Source organism: Gavialis gangeticus, unplaced genomic scaffold, assembly GCF_001723915.1.
Source record: "Gavialis gangeticus isolate Ggan-Ray unplaced genomic scaffold, GavGan_comp1, whole genome shotgun sequence".
Taxonomy (NCBI): Eukaryota; Metazoa; Chordata; order Crocodylia; family Gavialidae; genus Gavialis; species Gavialis gangeticus.
Genome location: NW_017729022.1, coordinates 99399930 through 99414447, shown reverse-complemented (window position 1 = coordinate 99414447; position 14518 = coordinate 99399930). Strand labels below are relative to the sequence as shown.

The window sequence follows — 14518 nt, the reverse complement described above, 5'->3', positions numbered from 1 at the left end:
GTCCCTTCTGACCCTACCAACTATGAAACATAATTGTCTTCCCCACATGGAAACGCATATCTGAGCTTCAGTAGAGTGTGTTGATCCGACGATGGCTGATGGATAGGTCTCATGAGCCATCTTCAGACACACAGATAAGACAATCCTGGAAGACAATTATCCTTGACTGTGAGGGATTGTGGAAGAAGAAGAATTTAATATGTGACTGCTACAAGACCTCTTTGAACTTTTAAGTAGCATAGGGCAGTGCAACTAAGTGAGGATCAGGCCTTCAAGCTTCTGTTTATCCATAGATAGGGACCACTTAATTTGTGGTGAGACAATGCCATTTTTGTGGCTTTGTCCTAGCACGAAGAGCCAGTTTCATGAAAAGCCCACTCCTTGGTGCTGATTGGCAGAGAGACCCTGGCCCTGCAATCTTCTGATTGGTAGAGAGGTCACAGGGAGGGAGGGAGAAGAGGAGGCAGCCATCATCTTGACTTTTGGTTGCCCTTTGTCTGGCAAAGCCCCTGAGTGCTGATTGGTGGAGAGGCCCCATGGGGGAGATGGGAGGGAGAAGAGGGAACCACTATCTTGTCTCCTGGCACCGTTTTGTCTGCTGCCCCTTTTATGCCGCTCTGGCAGCTGGCGCTTTCCTTTCCCAGGCAGGCTGTAAGGCCCAACTGGGTGGGGAAAACTTAATAAAAACTTTTATTAAGTTTTTTTCCCTCCTGGATTTCATAGGCAACACTGGATTCAAGGTTTCCATGAAATCCGCAAAACTGCAGTTTAGGTAGGTCCCTAGCCATAGAGCATGTACAAATTGGCTTTTCCCACTGTGCTCCACAAATGAGCCTTCACCCTGACCTATTGATTTCCATTGCTCTTGGCTCTTCCAGTATTCTTTCTCAGAACATCATATAAATTTTATTTGCTGTTCTTATCAGGCTATTTGATTTAAATCTGTTTAGCTTCTTGAAGCTGAAACCATGCGGCATATCTTCATGAACAATTACCATCTGTGCAATGAAATTAGTGAGAGAGTAGTGCAACACTTTGTACACTGTATAGAGACACATGGACGTCACGTGGAATACCTGCGTTTTCTGCAGACGATTGTAAAAGCAGATGGCAAATATGTGAAGAAATGCCAGGATATGGTAATGACAGAGGTATGTTAACTGTTCATATTATATCTGCTTAGCACATATACTAATATTCTGAGGTTGCCTTCCTCTACTCTTAATGCCAACAAGACGTGCTGGCATTATGGATTTAGAATTTGAAATGTTATCATGAATAATGAATATTTTAGCATACATATTTTTGAACTGCATCTAATTTGGTAAGGCCATCTGTATAAGTACTAGCTGTAAAACTTGAGTGCAGTGGTGGTGGCATAGAGAGTTCTGTTTTGAAGTAAGAGCCCTGGAATGCCTGTTTTTCTTACTCAGGCCTTCATTCTGCTTCATTGTATCTTAGCTCCCTATCCACACAGCCATATTTACTACCTTGTGGCACTTTATTACAATAATCCTATGTGCAGCTTGGTCCAAACTGTATTACAATCACTTTCTGGGATCCTATTATAGTCCCAGGTATCAGATTCTGATCTCAGTTCCATAGAGTAATTCTGGAGCATCTGTGTTGAAGCCATTGGATTACTCTGCATTTATTTTAGAATGGGGGTGTTAAACTTATCTGATCCCAGGGGCTGGATGAAGGTCGCTGGGCCAGTGTGTGGGCCAGATTGAGAGCGACTCCCTTTGGTGCAGACAGCACCAGGTTCAGCCCACACATCGCATGCAAAGTGAGGCCCAGAGCAGGGCTGGAGGCAGTGCACAAAGCCAGTTTGGTGTAGGCACCATGTCCAGGCACACCCTGAACTGATCCCCCACCATGCTGCTTGCAGTGCCTGTGGTGTTGCGTCCAGCTCGTGTGCCACGTGCAGTTGTGGAGTCAGTTTAGAGACCCATGGGCCAGATCATATGGCTTCATGGGCCACTTGTTTGACACTCTGTCCTAGAATAAGTAAGTTTAGAATTGGCATGGTAAAGTTCACCGTGTGGTCTTTTAGGGCCAAATCCTGTTGTCACTGAAGTTAATGAGAAAGTACCCATTTGACTCCACTTCGAGCACTGCAGGTAGGTTTTGGTAGGATCAATGCCCAAGTGCCATTTTCATTCCTTTGCGAAGCACTTTTTTTTCCTTCTAGAAAAAGAAACTTAAAGACAAAAACAGAGATGAACTAAAGTCAGGATTTAAACAGGTCTGAAACTTACACAAAATTCTCTTCACAATAATGAGGAGGAAAAAATTCTTATTAAGAAAATAAAACTTCTTCCTACATGGGTAACCTTTAATGAATTGCATTTCAACCTTTTCGGTTTGACTGAGGTGTTTAACATATTATATCAATTACGAGACTTTGATTTACATAATTCAAGCAATTCTTGTGCATTAGTGCTCTCAGATTTTTTTATTTTACTCTCAGTTTCTTGTAGGTTTTTAGCTTCTAATCAAACATAATTTTTGGCTTTTCAATTCAAATATATTTTTGTTAATGATCTATAATAGCACAGAGATAAATTGCTGTATTACATCTTCAAGCTGAATACATGATGGAAGTAGAAATGAACTTAGTTGTGATATTTAGATCATAAATCCTTCAGGAATTAGCAAGCAAAGTTTAAAAACACAAAACAAAACAAAAAAACCCAAAAAAGGAATCATCTTAAGGAGTAACCTGTAAGAGAGTTATACAGTTACAGTTAAGCAGTTATTAGTTATAGAGTAATGATTTAAACAAGCAAATATGGGTATTATTCCGGAAAGAGGAAGCACAGGATCTAACAGTTTTGATGCAACTGGTTCACTTCGTGATATAACACTAGTGACCTAACTAGTTCCTCAGTCTCCCTATCTCTAATGTAGAAGTTAGAATGTTTGACTTTTTAGAAGTTACAGTTTTTGGCTATTTTTTAGGCTTGTTAGTGTTTTATATTAGGAGAGTGCCAGGAGGTTCTGGACATATAGCTTTATCTTAGTGTTAAAAAGGAGAACTCGGACTTTATCCAGCTCATTGCAACAACTGTTTTCTAGTCTGCAATGTTCCAGAATGCGTTGTAAAGTCTCAGTAATTAATTTAAAACTGACATTAACCTCCATCTTTTTTCAACATATTTTAACTGGTTAGTTTAGACATACTCATGTGTCTGCTACCTTTTCTTAGTTACTATTCTCATTGAAATCAGTGGGGATTTTATCTGATTTATGTTGGGTACTTTTAAAAAGTTTCTTTGGTGAGGATTTTCAAGTACATTTTCCTGGATACTCAGTTCTCCTATTTAGATGATCGTTATGTCAGTGGAGAAATTGTGGAAAACTTGGAAAAACAGATTTTTTTTCTTTCATTGCTTTTTAATGATAATCAGTTTGTTCTGCTTGCACTGTAAATACTGATGTAGAACTTGGAATTTTGCATGTGCTGTTTTTACTTTCAGACTTAGAGGTCCCTCACAGTCCCCACAACTAATCTTGCATTCTGTTGCCTTTCCAACTTCTTGTTTCATACATTCAATATGTTATGTTTGCATAAGATTTAGTCCTCATTCTTCAGCAGTGGAACAGTCTGCATGTGCAGCATAGGGGATACATTGCTTTTTGTTTTGACCAGCAAAAAACTCGGGGCCAGATTGTGCCTATATTGTATATATCTGAGCCATTTTTGGATAGTATGAAGAGTATTCTTCCTTCCTTTTATATTATCTATGTAAGGACTAGGTACTACACAAGGCTGAACTATAGAAAAACAGTTTCATGGAAGATTTTAAAAGTTGGTTCCATCTCCCAAGGTTTTACACAGAACATTAAAAAAAAATAATAATATTTTTAGTAATTTGAATATTCAGAATTTCAGATTTTAAATAATTGTTTCCCGTTTTATCTTTCCTTTGTGCCGTGGAGTGCAATAAAATAAGATTTATGTTGTTATTTCCCCTCCTTATACTTTTTCATAATTTCTTCTTTTATTGCTGCAAATATTCCAGAAATTGAAGAAGTTTTGAAAAGTGGAGTAAAAAGAGGAATAAGTATAAAAGGAAAGTTAACCCATGGGGGGGGGCAGGAATGCTAGATACCATGCACTCTATTGTATCTATTTATAAAAAGGAAAAAAAGTGAGAAATGGAAAAAAACCCCCCAAAATCAGAGCAGTCAGAATGTCAGCACTTGTAATTTTTCACTATTGGAAAAATCTGGGAAAATGGGTGAGATGGGTGTTTTTCAGAAGGTTTCTGCATTTGCATAGCTTTCATCCTCTCTATGACCCCAAACATTGTCAAGTGAAAGTTTAAGCATCTCTGTCAGGCAGTCACTGCCATTGGATTTAGTGAGATCATGATTTCATCCATGCCCTTCTGAACATTTGCTCACAACAGATGTGGGCCTATCCCTACAAACACTGCCAAACAAGTTATTCAGTACTACCAGAGCTGCCTGGGGGCTATTCCTTTCCAACTCTCCTAGGAATACACTATACCCAAAGGGGACAGAGAGAATGCAGGACTCTAGGCACTCTACACTGGTCTTCAGAGAAGTATACATCCGTGATTGGTATACTGCTCTTTTCCCTCCATTCAAACCTTGCTGCAGCATGCTATTTCTAACTCTGGGTTGTATCCAAATGACACATCTGAGCCCAAGGATGAAATATTTCCTTGTATTGCTCCACCATCAGCTATTTATTGCTGCACCATGTACTTCCATTTAAAAGGAGTCACTGCCATTGCAATAACAATGCTGGGGCACTAATTTCAATCTGTGTTATGGAGGTAAGGGAAGGACAGTCTATCTTTCAGGCAGTGTATGAAGACTCAGAAGTCCTGTGTTTAAATTCTTGTTGCTGGTTTACATCCATAGATTTCCTGTGTGAGTTCTGACATAACATTTAATTTGTTCCTCAGTTCCTTTTCTGTAAACCATTGATAACAACGTGCCCTTATCTCATGTGTATTGAGAGATTAGACTAGGTACTGTTTAGTAGGTGCTTAAATAATAGAAGTGCTGAGGCCTGTATCTGTATTTAACAGACAGATTGACAGACATCTGGACTGAGTTTGTTGAAATCCTTCTGCATCAGCTGACTTTGACTTTGGTGGAGTTATTCCAGTTTTGCATCGATGCAACTAAGATCAGAATCTGGCCCTAAATCTCCACTTTACGTGTGCATTCCATTAGTCAAATTCTATTCTTCTAAGGCTGTCTGTATTGCCAGAGAGTAATTTTGCATATTGCAAGAGAGAACAAATCATTTGTATCCAGTGTGGAGCACTTGAACAGCTGGGGAAACTTCTATATTATCATTTCAGCTGATAAATGGAGGTGAAGATGTGCTGATATTTTACAATGATAGAGCATCATTTCCAGTTCTCCTTCAAATGATGTGCTCAGAGCGAGACCGAGCAGATGAGAGTGGACCTTTGGCTTACCACATCACACTAGTGGAGTTGCTAGCAGCATGTACAGAAGGGAAGAATGTATATACAGAAATCAAGTGTAATTCACTCCTGCCATTGGATGATATAGTGAGAGTGGTGACCCATGATGACTGCATACCAGAGGTAAGCCTGAGTATTCAGTGACACCACTGAAAATCCTTGCCTCTTGAAATAACAACACATTTACACAGCTTCTGAAAACCAATTGTTTGAATATGTGCCCAGAAAACAGTCTCACTGGTTCAGCTAGGCTGTATGTTAAGCTGCATCAATGAGAAAATAAATGAGAACCTTTCTGAAAGCAAGCTGTTTAATGGTAAGCTCTGTTTCTCTGTTGTTAAGACCCTAAGCTCTTTTTCTTTTGCCCCACCTAGAACAGGCAGGATCTAGTCTCTGACTGTGGCTGGTAGGTTCTTCTGCTGCTCTTGGTGACTGAATTTGCCTTGTTAAATATATCACCATTGCATGAATGGGCTAGAAAAATAGGCTTTGAAATTTTCCCCCTGTTGTAGTTAAGGGGGCTAGAGACAGAAGTTACACACAAACCAGTTTAAGTGATCAGAAACTGGTTTAAATTAGGGCTGACAAACGATTAAAGAACTTAATCAGAATTAATTGCGAGATTAAAAAAATAGTTGTAATTAATTACAATTTTAATCATAGAGTTAAACAATAGTCAGCACCACCCACCCAACAGCCTGGAGCCCATGCACCCTATGGCTCCTCAAAGCTACCACCAACAGTACACAGCCCCAGCCCCAACCCCGGCCCACCCTGTGCCTGCTCCAGACTTGCCCCGACCAGAGAAGACCAGCTGGAACCCATGTGAACAGCCCCAACCCTGGTCTGCCTCGCACTTGCTCCAGACTCACCTGCCCCTGCTGAGCAGCAGCAGTGGCCAGGCAGGACCCCATTTTTTTCTGGGCCATGGGGGCAGGGCCCTTCTCAGCCAGCTGAGCTTCTATCACATTTCCCTTATAATTTAACCTGCATATTTCTAAGCACCATTATCCTTCTTGTAAGAAAAATATATCATTTGGATTTGGATATATTGTAGATATGAGAAACTTTGCATCTCCACAAAATTCAGTTAATAATTACTAGGTCTGTGAGAAGTTTTGGTTGCTGATTCGATTCAGAGGAGATTTGGCCTAGTTTGGTGGCCAAATCTCTGAATCTGAATTGAATCAGGAGACCCATTAATCTCTCCGAATCGAATTGGAAGCCTCCGATTTGTTTTGGAGAGATTCGACAATTTGACTATAGACACAGCTTTATATGTTTTTTCTATATACTTTGAGGTACGAGGCATGGCTCATGAACGTTGACATGGTGGGATGGATGAAGCATCCCATGGGAGCATGGTGGGGTCCCCCGTGTGCTCGGTGGCGGACCCAGAAGTGAACCAGAAGTACATCTGGTCCTTTCAGGTCTGTCACTGAGCATGCGGGCCCCACCCCCCGTGCTCATCTCAGCGTTCACAAGCCATGCCTGGTACCTCGAGGTATGTAGAAAAAATATATAAAGCTGTGCGTATGGCCGAATTGCTGATTCTCCGGATCAGAATTGAATCTTCAGATTTGGATTCATCTGAATCGAATCAGGACAGCGATTCGAATCAGCAAATCAAATCACTGTCCCCCAAATTGGGCTGAATTGGAATCCAAATTGAATACAGCCTGCTTCTCACACACCTAATAATTACTATATGTCTGGCAGCATGCATTGCATGTAGGTAATTAAAAATACCACAGTCCATGCCACTCCTGCACTCATTCCTCACAGTGTGGCTCATGGGTCAAGAGATTATATGGGGCAGGGCCTCATTTTCCTTTTGGGCCATGGGGGCAGCGCCCTTCCCAGCCAGCTGTGGCTTGGGCTGTGGCCACGGGAGCTGTGTGCCCAGGTTGCTCCTGGCTTCCAGTGACCAGGCCGGGCCAGGCTATCATGGAGACATAGCCAGCTGGGAAGGGCCCTGCCCATGTGGCCCAGGCTGGCCCAGGCTGGCCTCTTTGTGCCCACCCTCAGCAGCACCCACAGTTGGCCCAGCTTAGTCCCAGGCAAGGCAGGTGGATAGCGGGGCTGGCCTGGGCCAGGCCGCTGGGGCAGTGCCCTTCCCAGCCAGTTACAGCTCCATGATAGCTTGGTTTGATACGCATGGGTGGTGGCTGGCTGGGCAGTGTTGTGAAGGCGACACCACTGCAGCTGCGGGCAGGTGCCCTGGAAGCCAGACTGGCTGTGTGGGATGAGTTGTTTGTGCCTGAGGCTGCCTGGGCCAGCTTGGCGGCACCAGCGGGCCCAGAGGCTGGCAGCCACTTGCTTTTGGGGCTTGTGTGCTGCCGTTACTGCACCCTCTGCATGGTGCTTACTTATCCATCTGTAGCTGCCACGTGAGACAGATAGGCAGGCACCATGCAAGGGGCATGGTGGTGGTGGCGGTGGTCACCCAAGTCCTTGTGGCAGGTGTCTGTTGGGCTCCGGGCCCACCGGCACCTCCGAACCAGGTTGGGAAGCTGCAAGCATGAAGGGCTCATCCTGTGCAGTCACTCTAGCTGCCAAGGCACCTGCCTGTGGCTGCAGCAGCATCACCTCCATGCCGCTGTCTGGCCAGTGCTGGGCTGGGCTGTCACAAAACTGCAGCCAGCTGGGAAGGGCCCTGCTCCCTCAGCCTGGCTCAGGCCAACCCCACTATGTGCCTTCCTCACCCGAGGCTGAGCAGGGCAACTGTAGGTATTGCTGAGGGCAGGCATGGGGGTGCCGAGCTAGGTTGGGTCATGGGGGTAGGGCCCTAACCCAAACTGCAGCTGGCTGAGATGGGCCCTGCTCCCATGGCCCATCTTGGACCTTCCCCTCCATGTCCATCCTCAGCAGTGCCTGTGGCCCAGTCCAGCTTAGCCCCAGCCCCAGCCCCAGGTGAGGCTGCTGCACAAGTGGCCAGTGGGGCGGAAAGCTGGGCAGACCCTGGCAGAGGTACCTGTGCCCATGCCTGAGAGGGGAAACAGGGAAGTTTAATCCTCCTCCCTGCCCCACTTCATGTGAGGCACTGCTCTGGCCATGCCCTTCCCCTTTGGGGTAAACCTGACAAGGGCTGCTTCCCCCTTCCCCCTCCAGGCATACCCTGGCTGGGGTCCCTGCAGGCCAGGGTAGGGGTTTAAACCCCTCCCCAGTCATATTCAACAGCCTGCCAGAGCCTGCCCCCCACCCGAGAAGGGATGCTTCAAAATGGTGGTGGGGTCATTTTAATTAAAGTTGTTTGATGAGCTTTAGTTTAAATGCCTCTGCCACCATTTTGAAGTGCAGGCTCATGGAATACATGGGCCATGGAGGCTACTGGAGCATGCTAATTAGCATGCTCCTGCAGACTATTAATAGAGTCTGCTCCAATGCGCTGTAATTACAGCGTGTTGGAGCAGCCTCCCGGCACATCTACATGTACCCTATGTTGTGTTCTGATTGTCAAGGGAAAGTGACTATTTGAGGAGGCCCCAGAAAAAAAATAGCTAGAAAGAGGAAGCAAGGAAGGTGGCAAAAAGCAGCCTTTATCTTCTGCTAAATGGTTGTGTAAAGCGTCCTTTTCTGAAGCTTTCATAGAGGCTGAAGTTCTAGGTTATTTTGGTTAATCTCCCTAAAATTTTAATTCCTGCTTGTCTTTATAGGAGGAGCTCACAGTCATTAAAAATGTCTGGTATTTTCCATTAATGCCCCATGTTTTCAGTTGGTTTTATGTTTGGCAAAACCTGTCGAAGAGAATACATTTTTTCAACCTTTTTCTCTACCTCAGGCTGCAATATTTAGAAGGCTTTGGCAAAAATGGCCCAAAGGTCTGAAAGAAAAGAGGTAGTTTTTCCAATGTTACCTTTTTCCAGTCATTTCTTTGAAAATTCTAACCAGAGTTTGAACCAGGAGCTTGAATGTGGCAGACAGTTGCCATATGGTCAGAGAAGTGTATATATTTTTTCTGTTCCTATTTTAGCATCCTAAACCTCAGAAAAATCATGATTTGCAAGTATCTGTCCAATTTTTTTCAGGGACTTTGGCAGTAACATTACATCTTCACTGTACAATCTTCATTATGGCATAGATCCTTGATATATCAACTGCTCTGAGAGCGTCCCAGATGCAGAGCTGAGTTCCACTTAGGAGAATTATGAAACAGGAGTATTAGCAGCTGGCATCTTCCCTTGGGTCTAGGGAAGTTGTACTGAGCGTCAGGAAGAGATCCTGACTTCCAGTCTTAAGTCTTTCACCAAATTATATTTTTATTCCTGTGTATTTTACACCCGTTTTATTAAGCCTTAGCAACCGGGCAAATACCATTTCCCTTTCCCCCCCCAAATCACAAATGCAGTAACAGTGAGGTTGAACAAAGCCACTTGTGGCAGAATAGAGTATGGGGCCTTATGCCTGCAATGTCTCTCCTAACAGATATGGTACAAAATAGGACTAATAGAAATTACAGCTATTAGCTGCTCTAATGTGAAGAACCCTTCCCATTTGCCTCTTGCTTTATCTGTCACCCAGAATTAGGGAAATGCTTTGGCCATTCCTATTGCAATCCATAGCACTGAAGGGCTATGAGATAAGGGCACTCTAGGTCTTCATGTGCTAGTTTAGTGCTACCATTTTGCGTCGGGATTTGTTTCAGACACTATTCTGCCTTTTGTTTTCAGGTATTGATCTAGGACTCTGGAGAACTGGGTAGTAGTTCTAACTGCTACAGACTTCATATGTGATATTTGGCAGGGCTGTCATAATGCATATGCACAAGGGAGTTGAATTACAGTTACTCAGGCAACCTTAATTCTTGCATTGTCTTATTTTTAAGTCCCTGACCTTTGTAATATTAATTTTTTTTTAGTGGTTTTTAAAATGCTAGTATATAGGGAAATAATCTGCTCGCACATCTCAATCCTTTCCACGTAGACATTTATTCAGGACGTTAACAGGTCTCTTGCATTTTGTACCTGAGGGTTATTTCTTTCAAAATTGTCCTAGAACTAGAGAAAAAGCTCCCTCTTCTGTTGTAATGTTCGGAGGCTAAAACACAAATACTGTTATTGCTGTTACTGTTTCTTAATATTGGTAGAATCATTGTGCTTGCTCAGTGCCTTTTGTGGATGTAAGAGCGCTTTCTTTATTCCATTTTTACACTGTTTTTATACTTGCTGCTGTTGCAGGTGAAAATTGCATATGTGAACTTTGTTAATCACTGTTATGTGGACACTGAGGTGGAAATGAAGGAAATTTATGCCAGTAACCACATTTGGAAATTATTTGAGAACTTTCTTGTTGATATGGCAAGGGTAAGTTTTATGAGGCATTAAATATTACAGTATGCACATTTATGACAGCTGAACTGGCAATAACTTCCCTGCTTGAACGTCATATGTTTTATTAACCATTTTTTTCAGATGCAAGAGAGAATGAAACAAATTGAGTCTTATTTAATAGTTCATAATTTCTGTCACATTTGCCTTATAATTTAACCTGCATATTTCTAGCACCCATCATCCTTCTTGTAAGAAAAATATATCATTTGGATATATTTTGTGTTTGTGAAACTGTTCATCTCTGCAAAATTCAATTAATAATTACTATATGTCTGCACTCCTTCCTCACAGTGTGGCTCATAGGTCAAGAGATTATATCTATTTCTAATGTTACTTTTTCCTTACCATCTTGGTTCTTATTGGCTGACTCATTCTACTGCCATCACTCCTAACCTCTCTCACATTCAGATTTTGATACAGCAGCTATCCATAACACTGTACTCTTTAGGTTCATAATTTTTTCTTCATTAAAGAGTCTGTGTGATCAGGCTATGTGATGTCATTGCTGGACATTTGCTTCCTTGTGCCTTGCCCAAATAAATTTCTTGGTGTCACTTGGACTGACTTTAACTATATCCTAGATTGTCGTGACTGATGTCCTCTGCTCATGAGAGATTAGGAAGATAGACTATTAGCGGTGTTTTGCAGATTTGGGAAGATTACGATGCCCTAACAGAGACAAGAGGGAATTTTATGCTACCTAGTAGTTATAGTTATGTTGAGCATCCCTTTTCTGAAACTCTTTCACAAAGGAATAACAGCCTCCTACTAATTCTAGCTAATAGAGTTTAATTCAAGTGACGGATGAGCAGGTTTTTAATACTGAAGGTGCTGGATTTGGTTTTTGATCCTGAGCAATGGTTTGGAGGTGGGAGTTGTTACACTGTTGAAATGTATCTTTGTACTGGATTCTTGGCTTTGTCCCATACGTACTTCCTTAATTTTTATGAGCACTAAGTTCTCACTCATTGCATTTTTACTTTTGTTTAAATTAAAAAAGAGAAAGGAAAGAAAGGGAAAGGACCTCAATTAAATCTGCTGTGGGCATTTACAACAAAGTGGTAGTGTATCATAAAATAGTTTCTTTGAAACCTATCAGAAGAAAATAGCACACTCCTTTAGTTTGATGATTTATAGCCTAAAGAAAAGTAAGTTCAGATATCTATGCAGTTCTGTAGGTGCTGGTCCTGTACATTTCTTTGTGAAATAGAAAACTAGAAATGCTTCCCCTCCTCCCCCTTGTTTCAGGGAGCAGGCTAATTCAAGAATGTCTGTGCTCTTCTCTCTTTTGGTGAAAGCCATTTTCATCAGTAATGAGACCTCTTCAAACCCTATACTACTGCTGTTTTGCTTCTGTAGCTGTTTCCTGCAGTGGAGGCCCTTCTGGGCAATTCAGGCTCACTAGAGAAAAGGATCAGAAACTTAGTTGGAGTGGGGATTCTTGGTTTTAACTTCACAGTTTTATGGCCAGCAGCATTTTTTCTTGTTTAATCCCTTTCCCATAGAAGGGTTGCCCTTGTTTGACATGGCACAGTAATGACCCTCTAATAGCAGCACCTACAAACCTCCCTTTGCATTTGTTCTGTAATAGGGCCATGCTCATTGCCCTTGGGTAGCTGAGACATGCACAGAAAGGCACTTCCTTATGCAGTTTTGCTTCACTGATCCAGAGATGCTTCAGTGGAACAGACCACTGATCAGGTTGAATGATGCCAAATGCTAGAGAGGTATCTTGATGCTTGTGACCAAGCTCATTTTCCCCTTGCCTTCTAATAAGAGAAAGTTAGACTCCAGGTCTGTGGAGGTGAATAGTGAGTGTATTATTAATGCAGTATGATGCCTGGCTTACCAACTGTTTTTTTATGTGCTGCTTTTTCTGAATAAGAATGGCAAAAGTGCACTTTTATTTTGCTGTCCTGCAAAGCCCTCTGGGTAGGTAGCTGTCTAATTAGTTCCTTTCATAGCCCAGTTAGCAGCTCCTTTTGTTTTTTCCCTCAGCTAAAAGAACATGTCAGAAGAGCTCTCTTCTGTTCCACTCTTTAGCTGAGCCCTCTGGGTAGCCAGATCTTCTAAATTATTGAATGTATTTGTTCAGGTCTGGGTTGTTTTTTTTTGGGCAGTGGCAAGTCTGAGTCCACATGTTGTAAATACATCAGCTTTATGGCGCTATGAAAATTGATAGGATGCTCTTAGCTTCATGAATGGATGTTACAATATCTTTCTAAGCATTTAGAAGAAGATCTCTTTGATCCTCTGTGTTCCGGTGAGCTAAAAGAGCTGCTACTGGGGGGAAAATGCTTTTCTTTTAGCTGCTATGGAATGGCTACCAGTGGTGAGTCTGGGAGCTTTGTGTCTGTTATTAGAGAGTGCTAAGGTAGAAGATGGACAGAGTTATCCTCAGGCTGGATTTTGAGATAGTTACCAGTTTTATCAGTTTCAAGATCCACTAAAGAGATGCTTAGTCCTTAAATGCAATACATCCTCATCACTGAAGTACGTCACAATGTAGGTGCTAGGAACGCTGTTGGTGACACTGGTTGCCAAATGCATCTGCCCTTAAAAAAAAAGACAGATTGGTTTGCCTCATTTTTATGTTAATGACTTCTATCATCCTCCTTTTCTTTTCACCTGAGGGGGGAGGATTGTGTACCAGGTGAGGTGGGTGCAGTTTAGCAAGATGCTTCCCTCATCTGCATGTGGGCCATTCTGTAAGCCATCAATTGCATTCTGAAAAGGATTAAAGAAGGAGCTGGAATCTGACAGCTGCGAAGTCACTGCTGGCTTTCTTTGCTGAATCTCTAAAGCATTATTCATGTGAATTTGGGTCCCAAAGCCTCTTAAGGGTTTTTTAAACACTGCTTTCTTAATCCTCAGCTTCATTTCATGCATTTCAGGTTTTTCCTTCTGTTGGGAAACATCTTTGTCTTTCCCAAAGGGCAAAGGGATAAAAGCAGGGAAGGAAGGGCCATCATTATATTACAGAGCAGTGGGTTTTTCAGACATATTGGGAGAGGGTGGAGTCCCATGCCCCTTGCCCCCAACATGATTTTCTGCTTTTCAGACAAGTGAGGAATAAATCTTAAGAGCAATTTGCAGTTTAGTTTTGTAAGTTTTTTAATTCACCATGCCAGCACTGTACTGCCCTGTTTTCCTGCTGGGATTGCAAACATGAAGCCTCAGAGCTACTGGTTCCAGCAGAAATCAGCATGCAGATTAATTAAAGGCAGAAGAACATCAAGAGGTTTTTAGTTCTGTGAACTTTTCAAAAAGTTTTGATTCATAACTGAATCTTTATTTACCTCCACAAGTGTTATTGGAGAAATGTCACCAGTGGGCTTATTTTCTCAGTTTTATGGCATAGCAACTGTTGCTCTTCTGTCTACTGAGGGCACAGACAGAAGTGCAGCTCCCCGATGTAACTGAGAATGCTTTGCAAGAAGCAGTGTGAGTTGCAGATGATCCCCCGGACTAAACAGTTCACTGTTAGTTCCAGGGATGAGGAGAATCTATCTCAGGGGTGGGCAAAATATGGCCCGCGGGCCAGATGCAGCCTGCGAGGCCATTCTATCCGGCCTGCGGGGCCCCTAAAAATTTTAGAAAATTATTATTTATCTGCCCTTGGTTCCTGTAAAAAATGACAGGAACCAAGGGCAGTAGGACCCAGAGGAAGCCTTGTGGGCTCCCACAACAGCAGGTTCCCCTCCCCCCCCC

The 14518-nt window shown here is 42.7% G+C and overlaps 1 protein-coding gene across 4 annotated transcripts in view; it reads left to right on the top strand.

The window, feature by feature from the left end:
• The window catches only part of ITPR2 (inositol 1,4,5-trisphosphate receptor type 2), a 533709-nt gene that overhangs the window by 254518 nt on the left and 264673 nt on the right, over positions 1–14518 (top strand). For all 4 annotated transcript variants that reach the window (XM_019515702.1, XM_019515703.1, XM_019515701.1 and 1 more), the window contains 3 exons: positions 951–1151; positions 5349–5600; positions 10655–10780. In XM_019515702.1, the coding sequence (XP_019371247.1) occupies positions 951–1151; positions 5349–5600; positions 10655–10780 (579 nt within the window). The remainder of the gene's footprint in view (positions 1–950; positions 1152–5348; positions 5601–10654; positions 10781–14518) is intronic.